At 41.9% G+C, this 24,082-nt stretch overlaps 1 protein-coding gene across 1 annotated transcript; it reads left to right on the forward strand.

The window, feature by feature from the left end:
• Positions 1–2,335: 2,335 nt before the first annotated feature.
• LOC141019821 (BAI1-associated protein 3-like) lies at positions 2,336–23,751 on the forward strand. The gene is made up of 33 exons (XM_073494841.1): positions 2,336–2,469; positions 9,005–9,092; positions 9,857–9,940; positions 10,139–10,246; positions 10,595–10,654; positions 11,890–11,956; positions 12,444–12,657; positions 12,882–12,926; positions 13,323–13,400; positions 14,544–14,649; positions 14,808–14,915; positions 15,010–15,102; positions 15,349–15,452; positions 15,542–15,659; positions 15,832–15,956; positions 17,080–17,170; positions 17,451–17,507; positions 17,624–17,721; positions 17,852–17,903; positions 17,996–18,147; positions 18,299–18,422; positions 18,556–18,696; positions 18,821–18,916; positions 19,193–19,408; positions 19,499–19,567; positions 19,659–19,738; positions 20,766–20,874; positions 21,988–22,059; positions 22,153–22,236; positions 22,856–22,976; positions 23,054–23,177; positions 23,254–23,459; positions 23,648–23,751. The coding sequence occupies exons 1-33, from the start codon at positions 2,336–2,338 to the stop codon at positions 23,749–23,751; spliced, it is 3,528 nt and encodes a 1,175-aa protein (XP_073350942.1).
• The last annotated feature ends 331 nt before the right edge of the window (positions 23,752–24,082 follow it).

The following is a 24,082-nucleotide window of genomic DNA, read 5'->3' on the forward strand; positions in this document are numbered from 1 at the left end:
CGAGCACACTGAGCTAATTGTCCTCTATTACAGTTGGATAATAACGGTGGCTATTGTGTCTTTTGCTGGCTGGAGACTGAACAAGCCCCCAGCCCACGGTTCATTGCTTCCTTTTCACATAGATGTACAGACATTGGCTGTCAACTATTGAAAAGAGCGTCTGGCTGTCTGAGTCCGTCCGTCTGTCTCCTGTAACAACTTCTCCATCAATCAAAGCCTCCCTCTTGTGTCCTTGTTGTCTCTTTTTGAGTGCTCTGTCTCTTCCTTCTTCAATGCTGTTCGTCGGCACATTGACTGTCGGAGCCTCTCAAAGCCATCCAGGTGGAGCTAGTTCCGTTTATAACAACCTTGCATCACAGTTAAAATGCCGTAAATTGGACAAGCAGGGACAAAAGTGATTGGATGCTGTTAGGGAGTCGCTTTGATTTGACAATCAGCTTCACTCTCTTCCTCAGTTGCTAGGCAGATGTGCGAGCATTCCTGAGTGATTCGTTTTAGCAGCTGACATTTATGCGATTAATGACCTTGCAATCAAATCATTTTCATGTTTTTTTCTCATTTAAATGAATAATGAAATGAAATGTACACAGCCCCGCCGCCTCAGTGGCTTGAAATGTTGTGTTGTACTTGAGAACTGTGGCAGCTCATAAATGTATTCTGTTCCTGTGAGGATTCAGTGACCGACTTCAATATTGAACTGCAGGTATTTATAGACGCCCAACCTTCTGTTGAGATTAAAAGGATTAAAACGTAATAACAGGTAGATATACCACTGATACATAATGAAGTTCAATGTCTGACGTGTGATAAAAAAGGTCATAAAGGAGCATTACAGTTAAAAATAATCATGCCAATTATAAGGCTCTTGAGAATAAAGTATCCAGTTTATATCTGGCCTCCTGTTCCCACAGACTCAGACAGCAGACTCAACTTCAACCTTATGTTATGGACTAAACTGAGCTGATATACAAGCAATTATTGTGCTATTGCAAAGAAACGGCAAAGTTTGCTTACTTAACATTTTTTTCTCCACGCTTTTACTTGAGGAAAATGCAGAGATGCACACTTTCAGTGGATATACATGAGCAGAACACTTTATCTCCTTCTCTAGCTCTTCCTCTGTGGGGAGCACTGACAGTGCACAATATTGTTATGAGGTCATATAATTGAGTTAAACTTTAAAGACACCATGAGGCCAAAATGAGAGTTTACTTTATGGCACTGGGTCTCAGCGAATTGCTTAGCAACACAGCGCCAGTCTCTCTGAGGTCACCAGATGGGCTCATTTTTCTAAATTCAGATTTCACAGTCAGGATAATCTGAGTATACCTGTCCCTGCGAAAGCTCAGATAACAGTCCTGCTTCTGTTAAAGTAAAAAGCCTTCGTGTGTTAAAATCTGTAAGAAAGTCATGAATTTATCTAATGTTTGTTTATTATGTATGATGAATGCATTCCCATTTTTCTCATTCATTACCATCATCAACATATTATCTGGTTTGTTTACAAAAAAGACCAGTTTTTATATTTCAAGTTTATTTCTAAGGCACGTTGCCAAAGTTTGCAGAAGTTTGTTCTTCTCATTAAATCTGCAAACCCACATTTCAGGACACTTTCCTGCAAGCTCTTCTTTTGTTGACCATCAGTATTATATCATTATATTTATGGCACTTCTTCAGCTAAATAAAAAAAGATTTCTCCGTGGAAGAGGAACTTGAAAAACATAACTCGTAATATTTTATTCCATTTCTGCCTGAAAATCTCCCTGAATCCTACACACTGGACCTTTAAGTGAAGGTTTTGAACACATCTTCCTCCACTGCTTGCAGCTTTCAGATCCTCTCATATTGTTTACACTGCAGATGTCCCCGGTTTATGATTAAGACACTCAGAAACCATTTATGTACACAGCACTTTTACTTTGCTCTTTTTTCTTGCCATTTTGTTTTAGTGACACAGTCATTTTTGTGAAATTGCTACTATGAGGCTCTTGTGGCTCTTGGCTCTCTGAGGCTCATTTGCACATTTTGTACAAAGAGTGATCCCAAAAATAAAAGTCAATTGACTCTGAAGTGACCAGACTAAAACGTAGAAGATAAATTTCACACCCTGCGGCATCAGTAAGACTCGGACAGAAATAGAACACACTTTCTGCCGAGGAAGAGTATAATTATGTTTAAATAATGAGGGGAGGTGATTATGCAGCTGATTAGACTAAAAGAATCCCCAAAACTAATTGTGTTTCTAGAAACAACCGGTTTATAACTCCCTTTCCTTAATGCTGCCAATCAGGGGTGTGATGTCTGCTCTTTGTGTCTGTCCTGGCAGTGAAAGATCATGACGACGCTGCTGGACCTGAAGAGTAGTGTGCTGAGGCAGGTGCAGAGGAGCCAGTCGCTGAGGAGCCGAAGGGAACCGCCACCCACCGCCAGCAGCCCCCTCACACACTGTCCTGAGCCCTTACCTCGCAGGTGAGTCGCTGCTGTGCACACGTACACACTTTTCACGACATCAGTTTCTGCCAGGTTTCCAGGTATTATGAAGGTTTTTCGATCATGTGGCACTTGTGGATTTTGTGGGCACTTTGTACGTAGCGCTCTTTCGTTGAACAAGTTATTAATAACTCTTCTGGGGTTCCATGCAGCCCAGTCGCTAGGAATATGTTCACATTTGGATGTGTCATAGGCCTACGTACCATACTGACATCTACTAAAACCATACCACACTCACATTACATATTCATGACCTGACTTTCATGTCTGGAGGTGGAGGGGATGGTGGTGGAGTTACAGGCCGGAAGGCAGTCAAGCCAGTGATCGCAGTTAGAGTTTCAACCTCTATAAGTGTGAAACCACCGGATATCTTTAAGGGGACCTCGAGAAACGTACATTGCCAACATTTATTCTGGTGATTGGGTTGTTTCATGACTCTTTCTACCTTCATAGTTTACCTCATGAAAATGTAGCGATGCTGAACATTTAAATTGAAGCTTGTATAGCTTGAACTTTGTGTCTTTTCATATTAGAAGTACAGCTGTGATGCGTTCCCTGCCTTTGGTTTTGAATTACCCTCTGCATTACTGTTAAACGCAAATTAAGCCCACTTGAATTTGAGCAAGAAGCAGGAGGCAGGCTGTTTATTGATACATCACTCTGTCTGGAAAGATCGTTTCTAGCTACAGTTAATATTTGCCTGATTGTTGCCTATTAGAACAAGTAATAGCTTCTATAATGAGAGTCTTTTTATCGGAAAATTTGAATAGCAGTCAGTGTAGCTCAAAAGGATAATGACAGCCTTTACGAAAACAGCGGCACAAGCTCATAAGCAGTAAATCATGGCTGTTATTTATTTGTTCTACACTTGCCGTCCAGCTGGAGCCACAGGCCATCATTTCTTGTCAACAGCGAGTGTTTTATCGTGGGTGACATTTATTCCAGAGTTGTGACTTGCTGTGAGCGGGGCCCTGCACGAGCTGCCTCTCCCCCAAAGGAAACATCAACCACACTATTACATGCACAGTCAGGCTCTGACTTGGAACACAAATGCTGCTTTCTTGCATATCCGTTTACACAACATGGTTCTGATATCCACATGTCTCCTTCAGCATATGAGTGCAGCACGGTACAGCACACCGCTGTTTTTACTTGAGTGAGAATATCTCACTGCATCTTAAATCAGAGGAGCAAATCGCCTTATATTTTAGCACCTGTATGTATGTGTTTTGTTTGTAAATCCTTACATGAAAGTTATATGTACATGGGTTTAGATGCAGCTCCTCAAAAGTGAGGATTTGCTGCTGTTTCTTGTCCCAAATGATAGTAAATTGAACACAAATTATACACAATTGAACACATTTGTGTTCTGGGACTGTTGGTCGGACAGACAAAGCAATCTGAAACGGTTACCTTGAGTGTTGCGTCGGGTATCTTTCAGTATTTTCACACATTTTAGAGACTAAACGATTCTCCAGTTAATCTAGAATAAACAGGTTCTAAGTGGATTATGTACCTCGGTCTTGATCTCGTCTGATCTCTCCCACCGTTGTCTCCTGTTGAACACTGTCTTTTCATCGCCTGCCAAAGTGCCACAGGTGAAATCATCAGATTTTTTTCAGCCTTGTTTTGAAGCTTCATCTGAAGCCAAAAGTAATAGTATGAACCTGAGGTTTCTATAGCAACCTAAACGCAGGCTGCTGCCAGGACGTGAACTTATACTTGTAATGACGACCATGTCTATTTTTAACATGGAAGATAACCTCAGATGCTGTGTTGAACACTGATCAATTTAGGATTGAAGAGAGTAATACTATTCCTACAGAGCACAACATGGCACATTTCTCATGCATGTTTTTATTCAACGCATATTCTTAATATGTTTTATCAAATTAACATTTTCATCTATGTTTTTACACAGTCTATGTAACATCTGCCCCGGTTTGAGTCCTTCATTAAAGAATGATTTGAACAGTCAGTATCTCACCTTCTACTCATTTCCCTCGCCAACTCCCTGGTGCTACAGCCTTCCCACTGAGCCTCAGCCGTGCACATACCCGGAGTGCTCATCATTAGAGGCAGGCCGCTGATCTTTGTTATCCATTCAGGCTGCTGCTGCCCTGCCTGCACTCTCACTTTAATTGAGAATTTGCAAATGAGGCCGGGTGGATTTGGTCTGCTCCGTCCGCACTTGTTGACCTAGTAGTCCAGTCGGCTGTCGGAGCTGAGAGTGGCACGATGGAGGTGAACGTTTTAATTCAGTCGAGCAAATTATGGTTTTACCCCTACAGTAAGTGAGCAGGTTGTTAAGCCCGTGGAAGTGCACACGACACCGTCAGAGACGAGCCTGACTGAGTGTAATACAGCATAAAACAAGTAGGGATTTACATATAAATGTATATTTTGGTTTATCATTGTTTGCTTATTTCACTCCTCACTTCCATCTCTCTCACCAGCGGTGGACCACAACATGTTTTTAATTGTGAGCTTGCTACAGGGTCATTAATGAATTTGACTCAGTGTCACTGTTGAGTTCATTTTTTAATTAATGCAGAATAACACAGTGGGTTTAGAACGACATTAAACAGAGACCTTAAATGAGCATGCCAGTACAGTAATTACTGACAGGCATAATATACATTTAAAAGATAAGGCTGGTGTTATTCTACATTGTTATTATTGTCAATAAATCAATTAAAACAACCAAAACCAATTCCGTCTCTCAATATTTTCCTAGTGGATCAAGCCCGTCAATTGTTAAAACTGAAGGTAGATATTTGTGTGCGCAGGAGACCAGAGACACAGACGTTTTTAAAAGTCTCTGTGTTTAGCTCTCAGAACTTTTGTAGCTTCTGGCTGAAAGTTTCCCTCCTGCGTCGCTGCTTGTGCCTTCAGATATCTGATATTTTTTATTGTTTCATCATGTTGGCTTTCAGCTACATAGAAGTTGGGTTAAGTCAACATTTCCCGCTACCTCCAACCGTAATGTTTTAGATTTATTGACACATTGGTGGCCCTGATCCAAGACCCACTGTCATTTACAGCACATCAATTTTGTATGTGTGACTTTAGCCTGGCAATAAGCAACTTTTTGACTTTGACTGATTATTCTTAAGTTAAAGCACAGTGACTGCACAGTGTAATCACTGTTGAAAAAGTGCCAACATCTGCTTATAAACCTCCCCATAGACCTCTCTTTCAGTGTGTTATGTGGGATGCAGGCGGGATTTTTTCCACGAAAATAAAGGTGTCATTGTGGCACATAGGAAGCGAGTCTGCCATTGCGTAAGAGGCATTGCTTTCCCCTGGTCGCTATCCTCAGGTAATGGTGGAAAAGCTGAAATAATGGTGAAAACCTGTGAAAAAGAGCCCCACTGATGGAGGCAGAGGGTGGAGTTGTCAATTTACACTATAGTGCCGTGTTTATAATGAAGGAACATGTCGAACATGTGAGTGCGACTCAATGATGTGTTTTTAATAGTCTTTGGGCAACAATGCAGCTCTATGGCACAGAATGATATGTATCTGGCTTTACTTGTTAGCCGGATCAATTCATTCAGGTTGATTGATTTTGGTCTTTCAGTGAGATTTGTTGCAAATATGGAAAATAAATCATCAGCCTTATCCTTTATACAAATAACCTCTGATACATGCAGGTATGGTCATTAGTTACAGACATGCTGTCCATTCAATGGGAAGAAATAGCCACAATATGGTATATAATATTCACTAAACAGCCTGCTACTGTCAGTGCTTCTAGCTGGGAGACGTGTTGAATAGAGAGATCCTATCAGAGCTGTTGCATTCGTGTCTCCAGCCTTTTCACCTGTAGTGTTTAGCTGCTTAATCAAATGTGTAATTAGAGTAAAACAAACCGTCTTGTGTGTAGTATTTGAGAGGGGATCCTTGTCACGGAGATCCTCAGCTCCGATAGGAGCCACAGGCTGATATTGTGCACTGACAACCGTGATGAATCAGATTAAAAAATCATCTTATTCCAGTGGAATGTATACAGACGTCACATTGTCTTTCATGCTGCAGCCAACGGTGATGTCCGCTCTATTAATTATTATGTATGCACTGCCACATTATATTGAAGTTTGAAGCGAGGGTTGCTGTCACCGTCACACTCCCAATTAGCCACATCTAAACACGCAGATAGAAGAAGTTCAGAGCGTTCTTGTTTTTATTTATGTTTTCCTTTTTATTTACTCTCCAGACAGGAAACCACAACTGTATGAATTCTGAAAATAAATGAGAATGAAATGACGGTTTAAAAAAAAAAAAAATGAACCTGTTTCCTAGCAACATCAAATCAGTTTGTTATTCTGGTGGCATGTATGTGTGCATGTGCATGTGTGTGTGTGTAAGAGAGAGCGAGAGAGAGAGAGGTTGAAAGATATCAGCATCATCTTTTTTTTTTAGATGTATCCAATCAGAATGGACTGGATTTTATTTCTGCTCATGAACACGTCGTCCCCAAGCTCCGAACAAAAGATCCCAGACTGTCGGGACAAATCCTTGAGCTGTGTGCTTGACTGACAGAAGATGGGACAGATTTCTCGATGGGAGAATGCCCTGGATGATGGAGGATGGATGGGGAGAGAATTGAGTGTCTCGCAAGTATTAGAATCAAATGAAGCTTATTTGCACTATATGTGCAAATGAGAACTGTAAGCTCCAAAAAATAAACAAAAACCTCTCATCTCTTGTCAGTGGAACAGGCTTTGTTTTTGGAGTTGTTCACTGATTGTAGATTCTGGTTTTATGGTTTCAAGCTTTCAAACACTGACTGAGAGGTTTTAAATTAGAATAACAACTCAGTCTTTGATCAGTATTTGGAAAAAATCAACAAACACGCCATGTTGCTGAAAACTAAAGACCTTTCCTTGTTGTACTTCTTGTCATAACAAATGAAAGGTTAAAAACAATACTTTTGTGATAAATTAGTATTTATCCATGTGTTGTCGTTATCCTCATTGCGATCAATGTCTATCCTTCAGTGCAAAGCTACATGTGGGTTTTGGCGGCAAGGTGGCGGCACATCAGCCCCAGACTCCCTTAAAAAATCACAGTTTGTGAGTTGTTGAGTTAGGGGAAACTTTATAAACTAGTCTACAACATTTTTTTGATTATTTGCCCCCTCTTGTAAATTTGGCAAATGTAATACATTCAATTATGTCACTGTATAAAGAATATTGTGTCAGTTTGTCCCATTATGTTGAAGTACAATGATTAGGCTACTCTATGACGACATAAAGTATATGTCTTTTTTAACAGCACATCAGCTGCACAGATGAGTGCAATCCACACGTTCACCTACAGTTATTTCTTACTGTATGTCATTCATTTTGCTCCCATGTTGGTTTCATTGTTAATGCAGTTCTGTTGGAAAACGCATCTCTGGAGCTTTCATGGCCGATAATAGACGTATAGTTTAGAGGCGTGTCTTTTTTTAACCTCTAATTTTGGACAACAACCTATATTTTGCTGTGAAAAGCATTTTCTGACATTTTATGGACCAAACATTTAATGGCATTGTCGAGAAAATAGTCGCAGCCCGACTAAAAGCACGACAGTGGCGGTGTGCATTTGTTCTGCTACGATTTTCACCCAACAGAGATTAACTACCCTACAGTTAATCTTGTATTGATTAAAGATTTCAATCATTTTAACTGAATCACCTTTCAGGTTTCACTGGGTTTCAGGCCGGTGGAAACCAGACCAGCTCTCCCAGCATGGCTGCCATTAGTCCTCATCAATACCTCAGGGGTTGCCATCCGCTCCCCCACCATGGCGAGAGTCAGTGGGTGCTGGTATAGGCTGCCACAGACCCGCTGTGATGTAATGACGCTAATAAAGGAGCGTGACAGGGCCTCTGCTGACGGCGCTTCTGTATGAAGTGACAGGGTAGGAGACAGAGGCTGGAAGAGGTTGAGGAGACAGACGGCATGGCTGATCCCGAGAGAGGAAGGTGCCCCGGTGAGAGATTTGGGAAGGATGAGAGCAAGAGTTTGGGGTGATGGGGGGGAAATCCCAAGGTGTTCAGCCCTCCCTCCCTGAATGTGCCTCCATCACCATGACAACTGGGGCCAGCAGGAGTCCGGGGATTCACTCACACCTGGAGGAAACAGAAAACATCATTTGCATTTTGCACACAGCACTGCTAATCATAGTAGATTACCATGGCTCATGCAGGGTGCAGACATGTTGGATTGCTGGGTGCTTTGGTTCGGAGCTGCTTTGCTTTTTAGTGTGTGAGACAAGACTGTGTTTCATTGCTAATAAGGAGCTGAACTGCAGGCGGCCGAGTGCAAACATGATGCAGTATGATCCCACCAATGTCACTGAATCCCACTTTGTTTTTAATCACGGCAGATGAGAGGATGTATCTGTTTACCATAACATAACATGCATTTAACCTCACTTTTTCCTCCCTCAAATTTGCATATTTCCCAATCAATTCATCTCCGTTTTAGAGATGAATTGTCAATCTGTTTCCTCATCTTGGCAGGATTTCGGAGGAGAGCGTGGAGTTCTTTGAGCGTGTGAATGCCGTCCTTCAGAAACAGGAGAACATGCTGCGGGCTGCCCAGGCTGAGGTAACCCACACCCCAAACTTCCACCTTTCCATCTGTTACACATTTGAATCATGTTCGTGAAGCTAGAGGGCCTCAGCGCTGTCATTCAGCCCACCATTGTGGCCAATATGACGTTTGTAGACAGAAGGGCCGGGGTGAGTTGGGGGCTCAGAAGACTGGAAGCTCAGCTGTGACAAGCTGCTGTTGATGGCGGTGTTCAGCTCCTTCTGCCGATACTGCTAACAAGGCAATGATGCTGTATTAACATCTCTGCTGAGAGCTAGTGATCTCCTTATGTCCAAATTGCTGTATCGAAACAGAAGGAACATCCACACTACATGACACGTAGAAGAGACAAGACATAACATTATCTTCTCAGAACTTAAATCTCGGGCTGTTTTCCTTATTGTGGATGTCAACATTTGGAATGAGTCTTCTGATTTTGGTTTATGAAGTGGCTATGAAGGCAGCAGCAGTAGAAATATACTTTACTACATTTAATCAACATTTCCAGATTCGTATTTTGGCGAGAGTGGCGTCAAAAAAAGCTGCTTTATCATAATAACTGTTTGTATATCCTCCATCCTGAGTTTTTCTTGTTCTTCGATGTCAGCTTGGTGTGTCTGGGCCCTAAAATAATCATTGGAGATGTTTGTCCTTCCAAGTGATGATTGGCATCCTACTGTCAATAATGCATTTCTGTGACCTCCTCTATGCAATTCTCACTCTACACAGCCTTAAGAAAGGCTTTTTTTAGGGACTGAACTATTTCTGTCCCCTCACAGTGCCAAAGAGGGGCCTGCACGGTGCCTCCTCCCCAGGAGCATGTGGACCAGTCCTTTATCCCTGACAGAATCAGCAGGACAGAGGTGCGTCGGCTCAGCTTTTCTGTCTTTTGTTGTATCTCAGCAGGAATTAATTCTTAAAAGTCACAATAACAGAATAACAGTTGAAGATTTTTTTTTTTCTATCCCTGCTTTTGATGTGCAGGAGAGCAAAAAGCAGGCAGGCAAAAGAACATTCTGTTTTTGAAGGGTTGTTATTAAGTGGAGTGTGTTTTCATGTAGCTGGACCTGCTTTATGAGGAGGCTGTGTACACGGTGGTCAACCGGGTGGGCGTGCCTTCATCGGAGCATGTGAAAAGTGATGAAGAGCTGTTTGCTTACTTGCTAAAGGTATCTATCTATCTATCTATCTATCTATCTATCTATCTATCTATCTATCTATCTAGAATCTGTAAATCTCTGTCAGTAACACTTATGAGAGTGTTATTTGTTGTGAGCAGGCTGGTGGTATCCGAGCAGATGCTCTCGGCTCAAACCTGATTAAACATCAAAGCCCAGTCACGCTGTATACTGTTATTCAGCTGTGATATTACATCCATTCAGATAGTGTCACACTATGTATTGTAGCCTCTTTTATGTCATTAGTGGGCGTCTGTTTTTTAAGGTGTGTCTCAAATTCCAAGGAACTTTAGTGGTCAGGTTTTTGTAATGCAAATGCTTTCTTACCATCTCTTCAAGGTGTTTGATATGGGCGAAGAGGAACAAGACATCATTATCCAAAAGGTTCAAGAAGCCAAGGTAAAGGCACTTTGTACATGAGTCACTGTCAATTCACACGTTTTCAGAACAGTATCCTTCAGATAGATTGTGGCGGTTGAAGCAGTCAGTCCTTATTCATCAGTCTTCTTACTTAAAGGGAAAAATTGACTTTTATAAAGATATTGAAGGAGCATACCAGTATTTGTGTTTTAGAGGAAAAAATCTTTATTAATCTCACATATCACACAATGCACAACAAGGTGAAACTCTGCACTCAACACGTCCAAGGTCACTGACTGGAGAATTATCCTAGTGTGCTTTGTGTGTGTTTGATGGTGGGAGAAACTGGAGTACCGAGAGGAAACCCACACAAGCATGAGGAGGACATGTAAACTCGGCAGAGAAAGACCCTGCCCTAGCGGGTTAACCACTGCAGCACAGTGTGGCCCAATTTTAGACTTTTATAGTATATAGTCTTTTCGTAGTATCTTCCCAATCAGTCTTTGGTGCCATTAAAGTCATTTCAGGACGAAAATAGCTAAAGATCCCCTGCAGACATGTGTCTGACATGACTGTTGAAGTGGAAAAAAAGTATAATTACCACATTAAAATCCTTAAAAGGACACCTACTCATTCCTAATGAACGATTTCAGAATATATGAATATGCAAATATTTTCATTTCAGAGGTTTATCTGTTGGACACAAGATGTCTCCTGTATGGAACTTAAAACATGATAAATGTCTGGTACAGTCCAAGTCATTATCTTCTTAAGTTCATAAAACACATAATAAATCCTCGGCGGTCACAAAGTGCAGATTTAGAAGCTTCTTGCAGTCTTCCGTTGTGCAACTCCAGGTGGTGTTTTAGTGCCGTCAGTTTGAAGTGTGAAGTGGTAATACGGTGAAAACAGGGCCTGTTGAGCGGCAGCTGGAGGCCAGAACTGATGGAGGCTGTGAGACCTGTATCTCCTTAGAGCTCAATTTTGTATGATTTTATTTACTTTTACTTGACTGCCAGAGACCTTTCAAATATCTCTGTCCAGAACAGAGAGTCCTGATGACAGACTGAGTCTGTTTAGTTATTTTGTCTTCAGTGGAACATTGAGTTTTTCTGCCATATGACTCACAAAGGCAGACTTTAAGATAGCATATGGAAGTACACAAGAATAGATTTTTTTTTAGAATATACATTCAGTGCATATATTCAGTGCATGACCTCGTGTCTTTGAATTTCCTTGCAAACGTCACTTTTCTTGCTCAACTTTCTTCACAGCGAGCAAGTTTCTCTTTGAGAGTTTCTGTCATGAAAGCAAAGAATCTGATGGCCAAGGACGCAAATGGTGAGACATCTCCAGTATTAAATAGCCCTTCTCTATTAGTCAGCAAAACCATTAGGAACCAATACCAATAGGAATTAGACAGTGATTATATGGATACTGAAAAGCTTTTCTCACCCACTGAACTGTCAGTTGATTCACCTCCTGTCAGCCAGCGTCATGTAGTTTTCAGCTCTTCACAGCAGTTGAGTTTTTCAAGGTAAGCAAGGCCTGCAGGTTTGACCAGCAGTGATGATGCAATGCATGATGGGTAGACATTATCACATTAATTGTTTCATGGTTCTTGAGAGAAACAATTACAGGCAAGCCTCACATTTCAGATGCATGTACAAGTACAATAAGACAAGATTTTTAAATGGCACTAATATGTGATACAAGTTGTTGACATTATTTCATAATAAATTCTGCGTAGACAAATGTTCAGCCCCCAAACAAAGTTTCACACGTGTGATTAACTTTTCGTTCTTGGTGTCACCCTGTGGCCTGCCAGGTTACAGTGACCCCTACTGCATGCTGGGAATCCTGATGGGCCAGAGCCCGCGGGAGATGGAGGATAAGAAGGAGAGAAAGTTCAGCTTCAGGAAGAGAAAGGAGAAGCTGGAGAAACGCTCCAGCACCAAGGAGGTGTTACCTGCCAGGTGTATCCAGGTGACCGAGGTCAAACCGGAGACTCTCAACCCGGTGTGGGACGAGCACTTTGTGTTGTGAGTACAGCCGTTTAACCTCCATCAGAGAACTGGACGTGTTGATATGTGTGTGACGTGGAGGATTCACAGTTTCATTTGTTTCACACTGACGGACAAAGCTGTTATGTATGTGACCAGTGCAGCACATTGTCATCATCCCCGTGGAAGATAAAGTATGGAGGTGTTTATTGTCAGTTTTTACTCACAGAGAAGAAAGTTCAGTTCATTTTTTTTCTTCACAGTGAAGTAGATGATGTCCACAATGACCTCTTACATCTTGACATATGGTAAGAAACACCTTGAATGTCTTTTTGTCTTTTTTCTTGCATCTGAGATAACAAGTAAATGCATATACTGTATGCGAAAACACACAAAAAACATTTGAGATCAATACCTTATCTTAATAAGTCGCTCAATCGCTTACTCAATTTACAATCACAGTTTTTCCAGGAAATTGGTTTGGATTATACTTGTCAGTTTTGTCCTGTATGTCCTTCACTGTGTATATTGAAATGTCAAGAGCTGACTCTTGACTTCAGTACAAGTTGAAAAAGCTAATTCTACTACAGTGGGTATTCATTGTGGATCCTCTTCACTTCTCAGTTCAGTCAGTTGTTGTGCAAACTTGCTCTCGCAGGAGATAAGAGGCTGTAATAGCCGCTGAATTATCCTCTTTTCTTTAGGGATCATGATGATGATGTGTCTGTTGCAGAGGCCTGCAAAAAGCTCAATGAAGTCAGCGGGCTTCGTGGAATGGGAAGGTAGAAGATACTACGTTGTGAAATCTTAAATTACCATTAATGTAATGAAGTGTAATAATAGAAACATCTCTAGTAAGAAATTCTTTTAGCAGTGTTATCCTTTTATTTTCTTTGAAGGTCTGAAGGGCAACAAAGTGCAATTGTGTGCACATTTATATAAGTTGGTAATTAAAGGAAAGTTCACATGAAAATTCAGTCATTATCTACTCACAAGTCATGTGAGGTTTTGTAGTCCAAAAAAAATCTCTGGAGCTTCACAGCAAAATAGTGTTGCAGCGTTCTCCTGCACAACTGAAGTAGATGGAGACCAAATGGCTCCATACAAGTGTCAAGAAGACCCAAGATCCCAAATTGATTTGAAAAGACGTTATTTACACCCTGAAATCTTCACTGTAGCTGTTCAGTAAAAGCGTTGAGTGCACCCTGTCTGAAGTGGGTGCACAAGCTCACGTCGAGTGGTCTTTTCAAATCAATTTATCGATGTTCGCTGACTTGTCGTGTCAGTTTTTAATGGAGACATTCAATCATCTTTCTGTCTACATTAGGGTGAGAAGATAATGATTGAATTTTTATTTTGGGGGGAACTTTTCCTTTAATTAATTCATGCAGTTGGCATTGTAGCAGCAAATAGATGAGTCAGTCAAACTGTCACTCAATCGGCTGTGCATAAGGAGGCCTACATTGTCTACATCTTTTGAAAACTACTGACACCACCCTGTTTGATAATTTTAAGAGTTCATTTGGTATTTGTTTTTTAACCTTAAATAAGGGCTGACATACAGGAAAGCCCAGTGCCAATAAAGCTGTGCACACAGATAACACAGAAAGTTCAGCCAAGGCCATGGAGAGACTAATAAATAGCAGACATGTTTAATGAAAACTCTGGCATGTCAATCATAACCAAGGGACAAAAGAAATCATAATCCCGTGTAGGAAAATGTGCCATTTTCCGTTTGAAGTAAAATCTGAGTCATAGCCAACTGTCATTTGGACAAGAAACTCATTCTGCCGATGCTCTAATTGTCATGGTGGATGACAGCATTAGCTAAAGGTAGATTGAAGGTCTCGCTTTAAAATTAAACATGAGTTCAAGCTGTGACGAGCAAGACTCCCCTTTCCTTGCACTCTGCTTTTTCTTGTCAGGTATTTTAAGCAAATAGCAAAGTCAGTGCGTGCCAACGGATCGGCATCATCAGGCTCCGAAGAGAACGTTGATGACTTCCTCGGATGCATCAACATCCCTTTAAATGTGAGTGTTTAAAGTGGAACAGTTCATAGTCTCACTAGTCAGAAACGACTATGACAAATCAAAGACGACCACAAATAGATTCCACCCAGGAATACGATGTGAAGGATTTCCCTGGAAGTATGTCAGCGTCATTAATCTGGCTGGTTTCCTTCTTGCAGGAGGTCCCAGTGGGCGGCTATGACACCTGGTTTAAGCTGGAGCCTCGATCGAGTACGTCTAAAGTTCAGGGAGAATGTCACCTGATAATGAAGCTCTTCACCAACCAGGTCTGTGGAGGATAATAGTCATTCAGTATGCAGATCTTCGTGTATGTGCAGGATATAAAGAATTACAACTTTTAACAGTCTTTTTCTCTTTCAGAGAGACACGGCTTTGTCTAAGAGAGACTCAAACATCTCTATTCACAAGAAACTGCTCAGTCAGATTGTGGAATATGAGCACACCCATGTCAAGGTGAGTAAACAGCCTTCATAATGAAGTTATTTGTGATTGTGATCTACGCTTGATCAGTCAGTTGGGATAAACCACCCACAGCTTGGCCTGTAGGGGCGTTTGAATGGGATTAAAGCTGATTAGACTTTGTTCTAAGTGCAGGGAAATGTATTTTGTGAATGTGTGAGAATGGAGTTCAGACAGATTCTTCCCTGCTTGTCATTATATGATTGAACTCAAATGGTGATCTACCACATGTAATTGTAGAGAGAGCCCTACAACTGGAACGGGCAGGTTTGCCCCGCAGCTTGGACTGTACTGACTCACCATGCTGTGCAAACTGATCTCTCACCCCTCCAACAGGCCATTATGTGAGTATTAATGGTGGAATAAAATTGATAAAATCAAACATGAAAGCTTCAACATCAGGTAAAAGGTGCATGTTTCGCTTTTTACACAGTCGCTGGCAGTGCTACAGCAGCCACCATCGGACCCAGAGGGTGTGCTACTCCCTGCTGCTGCGCCTCCTGAGGACCATCGATGCAGAGTGGGACCCGACCGCTGTGAGGGGCGACCTGGTAGGTTCTCCACCTTCAGCCTCTCAGTAGGATAAAAACCTTTCATCATCTGGAAACAGTCACCTCATTAGCTCAGCTCTTCACTGACATTCATCAAGGTTTTTGGTTCAGCCAAAAATGTCTCACAGCCAGTGTAAACGAAGCTATAACTGAGGGCCCTTCCTGTGTCCAGGAGAGGCAGCTGTCAGACAGCTTCAGGCTGTACACAGAGCACTGCCTGTGTCTGATGAAGAACATGCGTCAGGTTTTCCCCTGCACCAGCGCCGCTGCCATTACACGCTACGAGCTCATGCTGAGGTAAAGTCACACTGCCATCACATCACATCACACACTCGCCTGTGCTGCCATACCAGGAACAACTCTCAACCCAACAGACACAGAGAGACCTCAACAGTCGGTGGAGGAAGCAGGGCTTCAAACATTGCTCATTACTCATTTCAAAATAAAATACTAAACATTTGTTCCCAACCACAAATTTTGTTGAATAAAACCTGAAAAAGAGCTTTTTATACACCAACACATTGTGGTCATGAGCAACATTTTACATATATTTGAACTTACGCAACATATAGTACTGCCTATATGATAATATGCTTTCATTCCACCAGTACGATGAGTGACCAGATGCGGTCATACACACTGGTATGACGGCCATACAGTCATGGGAATCTGAAAGGACTACCCTTTCGGAGCATGTATGTGCTCAGCTTATGTACATATTGAACTCGTATTTTGGGGGACATTAATATCAACACTGAATTTCATGGAGATCCAGGCATTAACTTTTAGACACATTGTCATCAAACAAAGTGTTGGCCAAGAGGAAACTTTAACCAGAAAATCCAAAGAAGACCGTGGATGTCTGTGCGAAATTTGATGGCAATCTGGTGTTTGTTGCAGAGATATTCTGCTCTGAGTCAAAGTGTTAGACAAACAGACTTTTTGGCCATGGCTACACATTACCATCGCACAAAAGAAGGAATTTAAGGCAGTGAAGTGCACCAAATGGAGGAGTCTGTTCCACATAAATGCCAGCCAGTAAAATCAGCTAATTATTGAAGGTCGTGTTGCTGTGTAAGACTAATTTGGAGAAGTTTTTAAATAGAAACTTCCCAGTATGAAGTCCGGCTCTGCCCAGTGATCAACACCTCCAGGGAGATCTTTCCTACACCCCCCAGAAACACACACACACACACACACACACACACACACACACACACACAGTGACTCACCTAACAGTTAAAGTTCCTGCAGTGATAATGCAGGATTCTGCGTAAAATCAGAGTGACAAGAAATTTGTGAGATTGAAGCTTGTGTGCTTATTTGTTTTGATGAACAACATGTTAGTGTACGATGTGAAATCAACAGTAACGTGACCTTGCAGTCTTTGATCGTAATGTTCTCTGTCTGTGTATGCCAGGGGGATTGGCTACATGCAAAACATGCGGGCGTTTAAGACTGTATGTCCTCTTCGAAATGAGCTGCATTTGGACATCACGACTGCTGTCAAGGTAACAATGAAACACGTTTTTATCACCAGTGCAGTGTTTTCAGATTGTTTTGTATTGAAGCAGTGTTTGTATTAGAGTTTAGAGTGCAGTGATGTACTGGATAGCCGGTGGTGTTATTGTTCATGTTAAAGCTGCAAAGTAGCTTTGTCATGACGTCGTATGCACACCCCTTCAAATAAAGTTACCCATATGTTGTGTTTAAGTCAGAAAAACTGGATGCAAAGAACATCAAGTATTTAATCAACCCATTAATTTGCCTTAATTTGTGTAATTATTTCAGAAAGGAAGTGCAGAGTGGTACGAGAGCTTAATTGCGCGATATAAACCAGAGGATGGGGTAAGTATATACTGATTAAAGTTCTAATGATGGAAATGATTACAGTCTATAATTTTACTGTCTGTGTCTGGAGAATTAATACCTAGGATGTTGTTCACTGTGTATTGACATCGCAGACTCTGGAGGAGCAGCTGAAGCGGCTCGTTCAGGTGGTTGACTTTGCGTGTGCAGACGTGCAGCGAGCCCAGAACATCTACAACAAACTCTTCTACAGGCAAATATCATTATTCTATACATCTCATCAACAATGTGCAAATGTCACGCTACCTGGCGCAGAAACATTGATTTGCATGAGTTGTCGTTGGACTGATGCCACTCCATCCTTTGCTTGTTTGTTCTCACAGCGCAGTGAAAGTAGACTTCCTCAGCTTATCATACAGGCAGTTGGAGAAACAGGTACGCCATTGAAAATGATGCCAAGAGTCATTGTGAACAAGTCATGAAACAGGAAAGTTACTCAAACACAGTCAAATTCTTTCATCCTTCAGGTAGCTGATGATGTCAACGTAGCGATGGAGCGGGTTTGTGGGACTCTGGAGCAGGAGAGCTCCAGACTGACTCAGACGATGGGAGAGACCATCTTTGAGCTCTTCATGTCCTTGAAAACCCTCAAAGGCTTTCGGGAGTTTCTTCCTCTTAAGTTGGTTATCAGTTCGACTCTAATGACTTTTCATATATATGGCAGCGTAAAAGCCTTTGATTGTTGGTTGAAATGTCAGCGAGGAGATGAGACTTTAACCTTTTCCTCAGCTTTGAATTAATTAAAAAATCCTCCTGTTCTTCTCTAACAGGGATACTAAAATGTTGGCCTTAACAGGCTTTCATAACTGGTTCAAGTCCTCCATTCATAAGTGGCTGCAGATCGTTCATGACAGATCCTGTGACAGAATTCGTAAAGCCGTGGAAACTGACAAGGTGAGAAGCTTCTGCCTTTTCAGTGATGTATATAACACAGTTAAAATACATTTCTTAGTCACTCCATGGCCCAGAAAAACGTGTCACCTCTTCTATGCGTCTTACATGTTGCATGCGTGTGTTTTGTGGGCAGCTCGAGCTTGTGCAGCAGGCCAAACACAGCTCCTCAGCAGTAGAAGTGACAGCGTGCTTCAGCCAGGTACGCGAGATCTGGCTCCAGCTGGCCTGGCCAGACTCTGCGGGGGCCTTCATCTTCATCACGCGTTTGACAGACGTGAGTCCCACCAAAAACACATGAGCACACAGGGAGACATTTTTTACCAGTGTTATAGTCAAAACCCAAAAAGAAAAGTAAGAAAATCACTTTAATAACAAGACTGGTATTTTATCTGTCAAAGAATTTCTGCAGTGAGGCTGTTTGCTACTCGGAGATGATAACACGCAAGATTGAGAGGAACCAGCTGGGCCGAGACCACAAGAGCTTCACAGTGCAGGTAACGCCTGTAGCTAGACTGAACAGGGGGAGGGCACATGATGACGTGGGAAGTAAATGTCAGCAAGTGTTCTCCCCGGCAACACAAAGGGCTCAGCAGGAGATCAGATATGTTTACAGTATACACAAAAAGAAAGCAGTTGCCTCTTGTCGTCGTCAATCATTTACACTCGCACCCCGTCCCTCCACTTCTCTGTAGCCCTGCTTCTTTTCCTTCTTTGTTTCTCCACCTCCACCCTCTGTTTCTCCTCTTCTGCTCCTCCTCGCTTTCTGCTAGCTCTGCATCGCCCTGAACAACACAGAGCACGTGCGCGTTTTCCTCAGTCACCTGCCGCGCGACCTGGACTGGCAAGGTGTGGAGCGGGCCATGGAGGAGTCGTGTGGGGTGGAGGGGAAGGAGCAGGTTTACAAGGCGCTCAACGGGCAGCTGTTCAACATGGACCTGGACCTGCAGAGAGAAGCCAAACGTCTCATCGCGCAGCTCACCGACAAGGTGACGTACACAGAGCATGAAAACCTGCAGAGCAACTACACTGAAAGTATGCGACATGGTACACTTATAAATCAATTTGTTGTTGTGCAGATGCTGCCTGAGCTGCGGAGGTACATCCAGCACATCAGCCTGTCTCCAGACTCCATCAATAATGATGACGTAAGGCCTAGAAGTGGTTTTCTACGCCATTCATTGTTTTATCAGCGATGTTTGCAGCCACAGTACTTGAGATTATGTGCCATTCTTCCAGGCTGTGTCCCCTCTTATGAAGTACTTACAAGACACGATGGTCATCCTGACTGAAAATCTTGTCAAGGAGAATCTTACCAGGTAATTATTTCCTCCTCCTCTCTCCTCACTATGAATATTGCTTCATTTATTTTTCTGTTTGACAGGTGCAATAACATGTATTTTTTATCAATTGTGCTGAATTCGGCTTAATATCCATCTGCTGTGCCTGTGCAGCTAATGATAATAGTTCCAAGTAAACAATGAGTAGAATAAGGAAACACAAACAAAACAGACAAGGCAGGTATTCATTGATAAAAAAAACAACTTTAAACCCACCATGTGGGTGGTAATAGTTCATTTTTTGACAGTGAAAAGTTTGTTTTTTCTTCTTCTTCTTCTACTGTATTGACACTAGAAGGCTGTTTTCACATTCATTGCTCAAAGCCTAAAAGTTGTCTGTGCTCACTGAAAATCTGATTTTAACAGGCGGGCCTACGAGCACGATTTGTTACATCACAAGAAGTTTAGAAGCCGCTCCTGGTCCAGCATGTGTGATGTGGAAACTTGAAGCCCAGTTCTCATACATCGATATGTATTGACAAATCAGCAAGTCTGGCTAACAACAACGTTGAAGCTACTGTGTTAAATTAAATTAGAAAATAAAACCTCCCAGTTGTTGAAATGTATTTTTTTTTAAGCAAGCATGATTAGATCAGCCAGGCTGAAGTGTGCACCACTTTCACAAAGAGCTCGGTTCCACTCTGCTGTGTATTTCTTTGCATACACACAAAACCCTGCATCCTCAGCATTGACGTATGCCAGCACACACAAAATGGACTTGTTGTGAATCTTTAACTTCATAACCATGCTCACTGTTTCATCCTCTCGGAATAAAATGTCATTTGTTTGATTATCACTTAAAAAATTGTGTCATCTCAGTAAATGCGATGCTGCGATTGTGTTTGAATGAAAGCTTTCCAACAGCAACACTCAGACATGTTTTGTGTTACAACTTATTATTATCAAGCTATTATCTGTTAAAACGTACGCAAGGCCAAGTGAGGGTAATTGTAAAAGCTGGTGAACACAGCCGTGTGGGTGTCTCGCTGTGTCTGCTGCCTCGTAGAGTTCTCCAAAGCATGTGGGAGCTGCTGCTGCGGATGATCCTGGATGCGGTTGCAGAAAACAGGGGCGTTCAGGTGGAGTTCTACAACCGCTTCCAGTACACAGTGGAGGTCAGTGACTACTGCGTTTTTATCATTAAACACTCACTTATAGCTATTTCCCAGTTTGCCCACTAAGAAGAGTGTGCTTAAAAAAGACATGTATCAGGATTATCATCCCAACTGTTCCCATAATCCTTTAATTAGCTCTTTATGCTTGCTGTCGTGCAGTTATTAGCATATATTAGATATTTATGTAGTCAATGGGTAATAGTTCAGCAGCAAAATGAGTTCCCTCGTGAATGAGAATATGGGAGCGTCTGTATATTCTAATGCCAATTTAACCAGCTGGCAGGGGATGGGACAGATTTGCATGAAAAGTCACGGCCTGCTACACGAGTGGGCTCAGTTTGGAGACTGGCAGAGAGAGATTTGCCTGCAGGAAGTTTCATGCTGTTTGTGTGAACAACACATCTCTCTACCATCCTAAGACTTAAGTCTATTGAAATTAAATGGATGAAGGTGATGACCACCAGCTCGTACTTTGGATTTTCTGTGTGCAACTCTTTTCAGCCCAGTTTAAACTAAGGTGTTTTAATTTTGATAAGCAAATGTTTGTCAGTTAAAAAGCATATTTGAAGGACCAATGTTCGTCAGTAACGGTGATTTCTTCGGGTAAAGAAATGAATATAATTCCAGCGAAGAAGAGCAAATTCCTGCACACACTTTTCACCTCTGCATTGACTGATTTATTAAAAAGGTTGACAAAGGTCTTTGTGACCCGAACATCGACCTTTTTTAATAAATGTCTGGAGAAAGGTCTTTGGAACCGAAGCGTCGACCTTTTTAATAAATCAATCAATGCAATCCTATTTTTTTTTGGGGGGGGGGGGGGGGGGGGGGGGGTTAATTCCCTGCACAGAAAGAGAAAAAACAAGTGGTGTGCATGTCACCTCAAAAAATAAATATATACTTTATTTAATCAGGAAGTCACACTGAGCTCGAAATCTCATTTACAAGTGAGAGTACAGAGTAAAATAAACTAAAATAAAAAATAATAATGAGAATGGTTAGCAGTAATCACACAGAAATATAACAATAAAGCAGGAAAATTAGTTAAAGTAAACTAACCTTAACTGAAACAGTAACCTTCATATATTCATTTGTTTTACTTAAATGTTTCAGACCCTGCTGCACTTCTTTCACATGAAGGGAGAGGGTCTTTCCCTGGAGGACATGAAGAGTGGAGACTATAAGGTAGGACTTCTTGCATTTTTTTTTTTTTCAGTACTTATGTCCTTCTACCTCATTTATCTCTTTCCCTTTCTGACCGTGCTCACGCTTCTTTAGGTCCTGGATGAGGAGCTCAGGCTGAATAAATGCTCCTCCTTCGAGCTGATTGAACAGTACTATCTGGAGAAGATTTCCCATCAGGTGTGGTTCAACTTACCAGGCTGACAATTTCATTTAGCCTTGAAGTGGATAGATGTGTATTGATTGAACAGCACAACACTCTGGTGTTTTACCTCTGATTGAAAAACCTGCCTTTCTCCTGGACTCTTCAGAACAGGGTGCTGTCAGCCGATGCAACATGAAGACGAATGTTTCCACTATATTAAACAGTCTTTTTAATCTCTCTGCACTTTTACCTGCTGATTATAGTTAAGAGTCATGTTTAGAGCATGTTCCGCTTGGACATTCTCGATTATGCCTTATTCTGAATGTATTATTTTCAGATTTAGAGAGGTGGGATATGCAGATATTATTCGGGTTTTAGGAGCCTAAATTGAACTGTGTGCTCTGTGTTGTACATAAACCAAACTGCCAACAGCTTGCAAGGTTGAAGAAGAAATGCCCAAAGGAAAAGACAGAAGAACCTATTTTTGAGAAGGTGGTTGAAGGAATGAAAGAGTCTGTCACTGGTGGAAAACTTAGAAAAAATCTTATGATTATGATTAGAAATATTGTCTTTTTTGGAAAGCGTGCAAAATAAATCAGAATATTGTGTTCATGTGAACATAGTCAGTGATTAAAACTGTGTTGAATGTTGCAGAAAACTCTCAAACACACCCGTTTCGGTCGGATCAGTGTGAAGTGTTACTACGATGCTCCGGAGCAGAGACTGACGGTGGAGATTCTGCACGCTGCAGATATCATCGCACTGGATGCTAACGGTAAAATGATACCAGTCTGAGTAAAATACAGCTTGTTTTTTTCAAAGGTTTCACTCACTTTTTCTGGTCCTCATCAGGTTTAAGTGACCCATTCGTCATAGTGGAGCTCTGTCCTCACCACCTGTTCCCTATGGCCAAGAGTCAACGCACACAAGTGAAACTGAAGACCCTACACCCAGTATTCGATGAACTCTTTCACTTGTGAGTACTATTTTCCTCTCTTCATGTACTTCTTGCGCAGCCTGAGGCTGATTTGTTTGGTTGCTGTGTCTTCCAGCCATGTCAGCCCTGAACAGTACAGACACAGGTTTGCCTGTTTGACCTTCACTGTGATGGACTATGACTGGCTGTCCACCAACGACTTTGCCGGTGAAGCCGTGGCCCCTCTCAGCGACTTCTGCTGGCCGGGGAGACCGAACGCCTCACCAGCCGGCAAGAGCGTCCAGCCCTCCATCCTCCACCTGTCACGCAGTAAACCCAGTGGTACATATAGCTCCAGGCTCTATCCAGCTTTTTGTTTTACACAAACATAATATTGGCTTCTTGGGAGTCCAGAGGGTGTAGCTCTGGGTTTCCAATTACTTCTCCAATACAGCATGAAAAGCCATTCAATCTCAAGATATTTGTGTCAGGTGTAGGAAGCGCTCTCATCTGTTTGCTCTCCCCTCCAGAGAAGCCAATCATGAGGATGTTGGACGCGCGCATCGGGGACAGGGAGGCTCAGGAGTTTGTCCGCAGGCTGAAGGAGATTGAGAAGTCAATGGAAGAGGAGTGAAAGCTGTCAGCGCTGCCTGTGTTGGTGTTTTCTGACCGCGTCTTGCGACATGTGCTTCTGTACTGGTACGATGTTTACAATATTTGAATTTTTTGCAATGTTATTGTTTGTTCAGTAATCATACCAAAACAAAAAGAGTTTAAAAAAAAAGAAACAGTGGAGCTTATCGCTGTTTTCTAACTGGGAGAGTAACATCCTGTCACTGTGCAACCCTATACTGTCTCAGTTAAACTATATTTTAGAATTGAATGGATAGTTGATCCTAAATGTTACTAGTCTATATTTTTTGTAACAAGGTTAACTGTTATCTTTGTTGTATGATCTTTGATAT

This window comes from Pagrus major, chromosome 23, assembly GCF_040436345.1.
Source record: "Pagrus major chromosome 23, Pma_NU_1.0".
NCBI classification, from domain to species: Eukaryota; Metazoa; Chordata; class Actinopteri; order Spariformes; family Sparidae; genus Pagrus; species Pagrus major.

What these genes read in the sequence shown, in the direction of transcription:
- LOC141019821 (XM_073494841.1), top strand. Translation starts at nt 2,336, where the DNA reads ATGACGACGCTGCTGGACCTGAAGAGTAGTGTGCTGAGGCAGGTGCAG. An exon ending in GATATAAACCAGAGGATGGG is followed by an intron (nt 17,508 to 17,623) that starts GTAAGTATATAC and finishes TTGACATCGCAG; the next exon opens with ACTCTGGAGGAGCAGCTGAA. An exon ending in ACAAGAGCTTCACAGTGCAG is followed by an intron (nt 18,917 to 19,192) that starts GTAACGCCTGTA and finishes GCTTTCTGCTAG; the next exon opens with CTCTGCATCGCCCTGAACAA.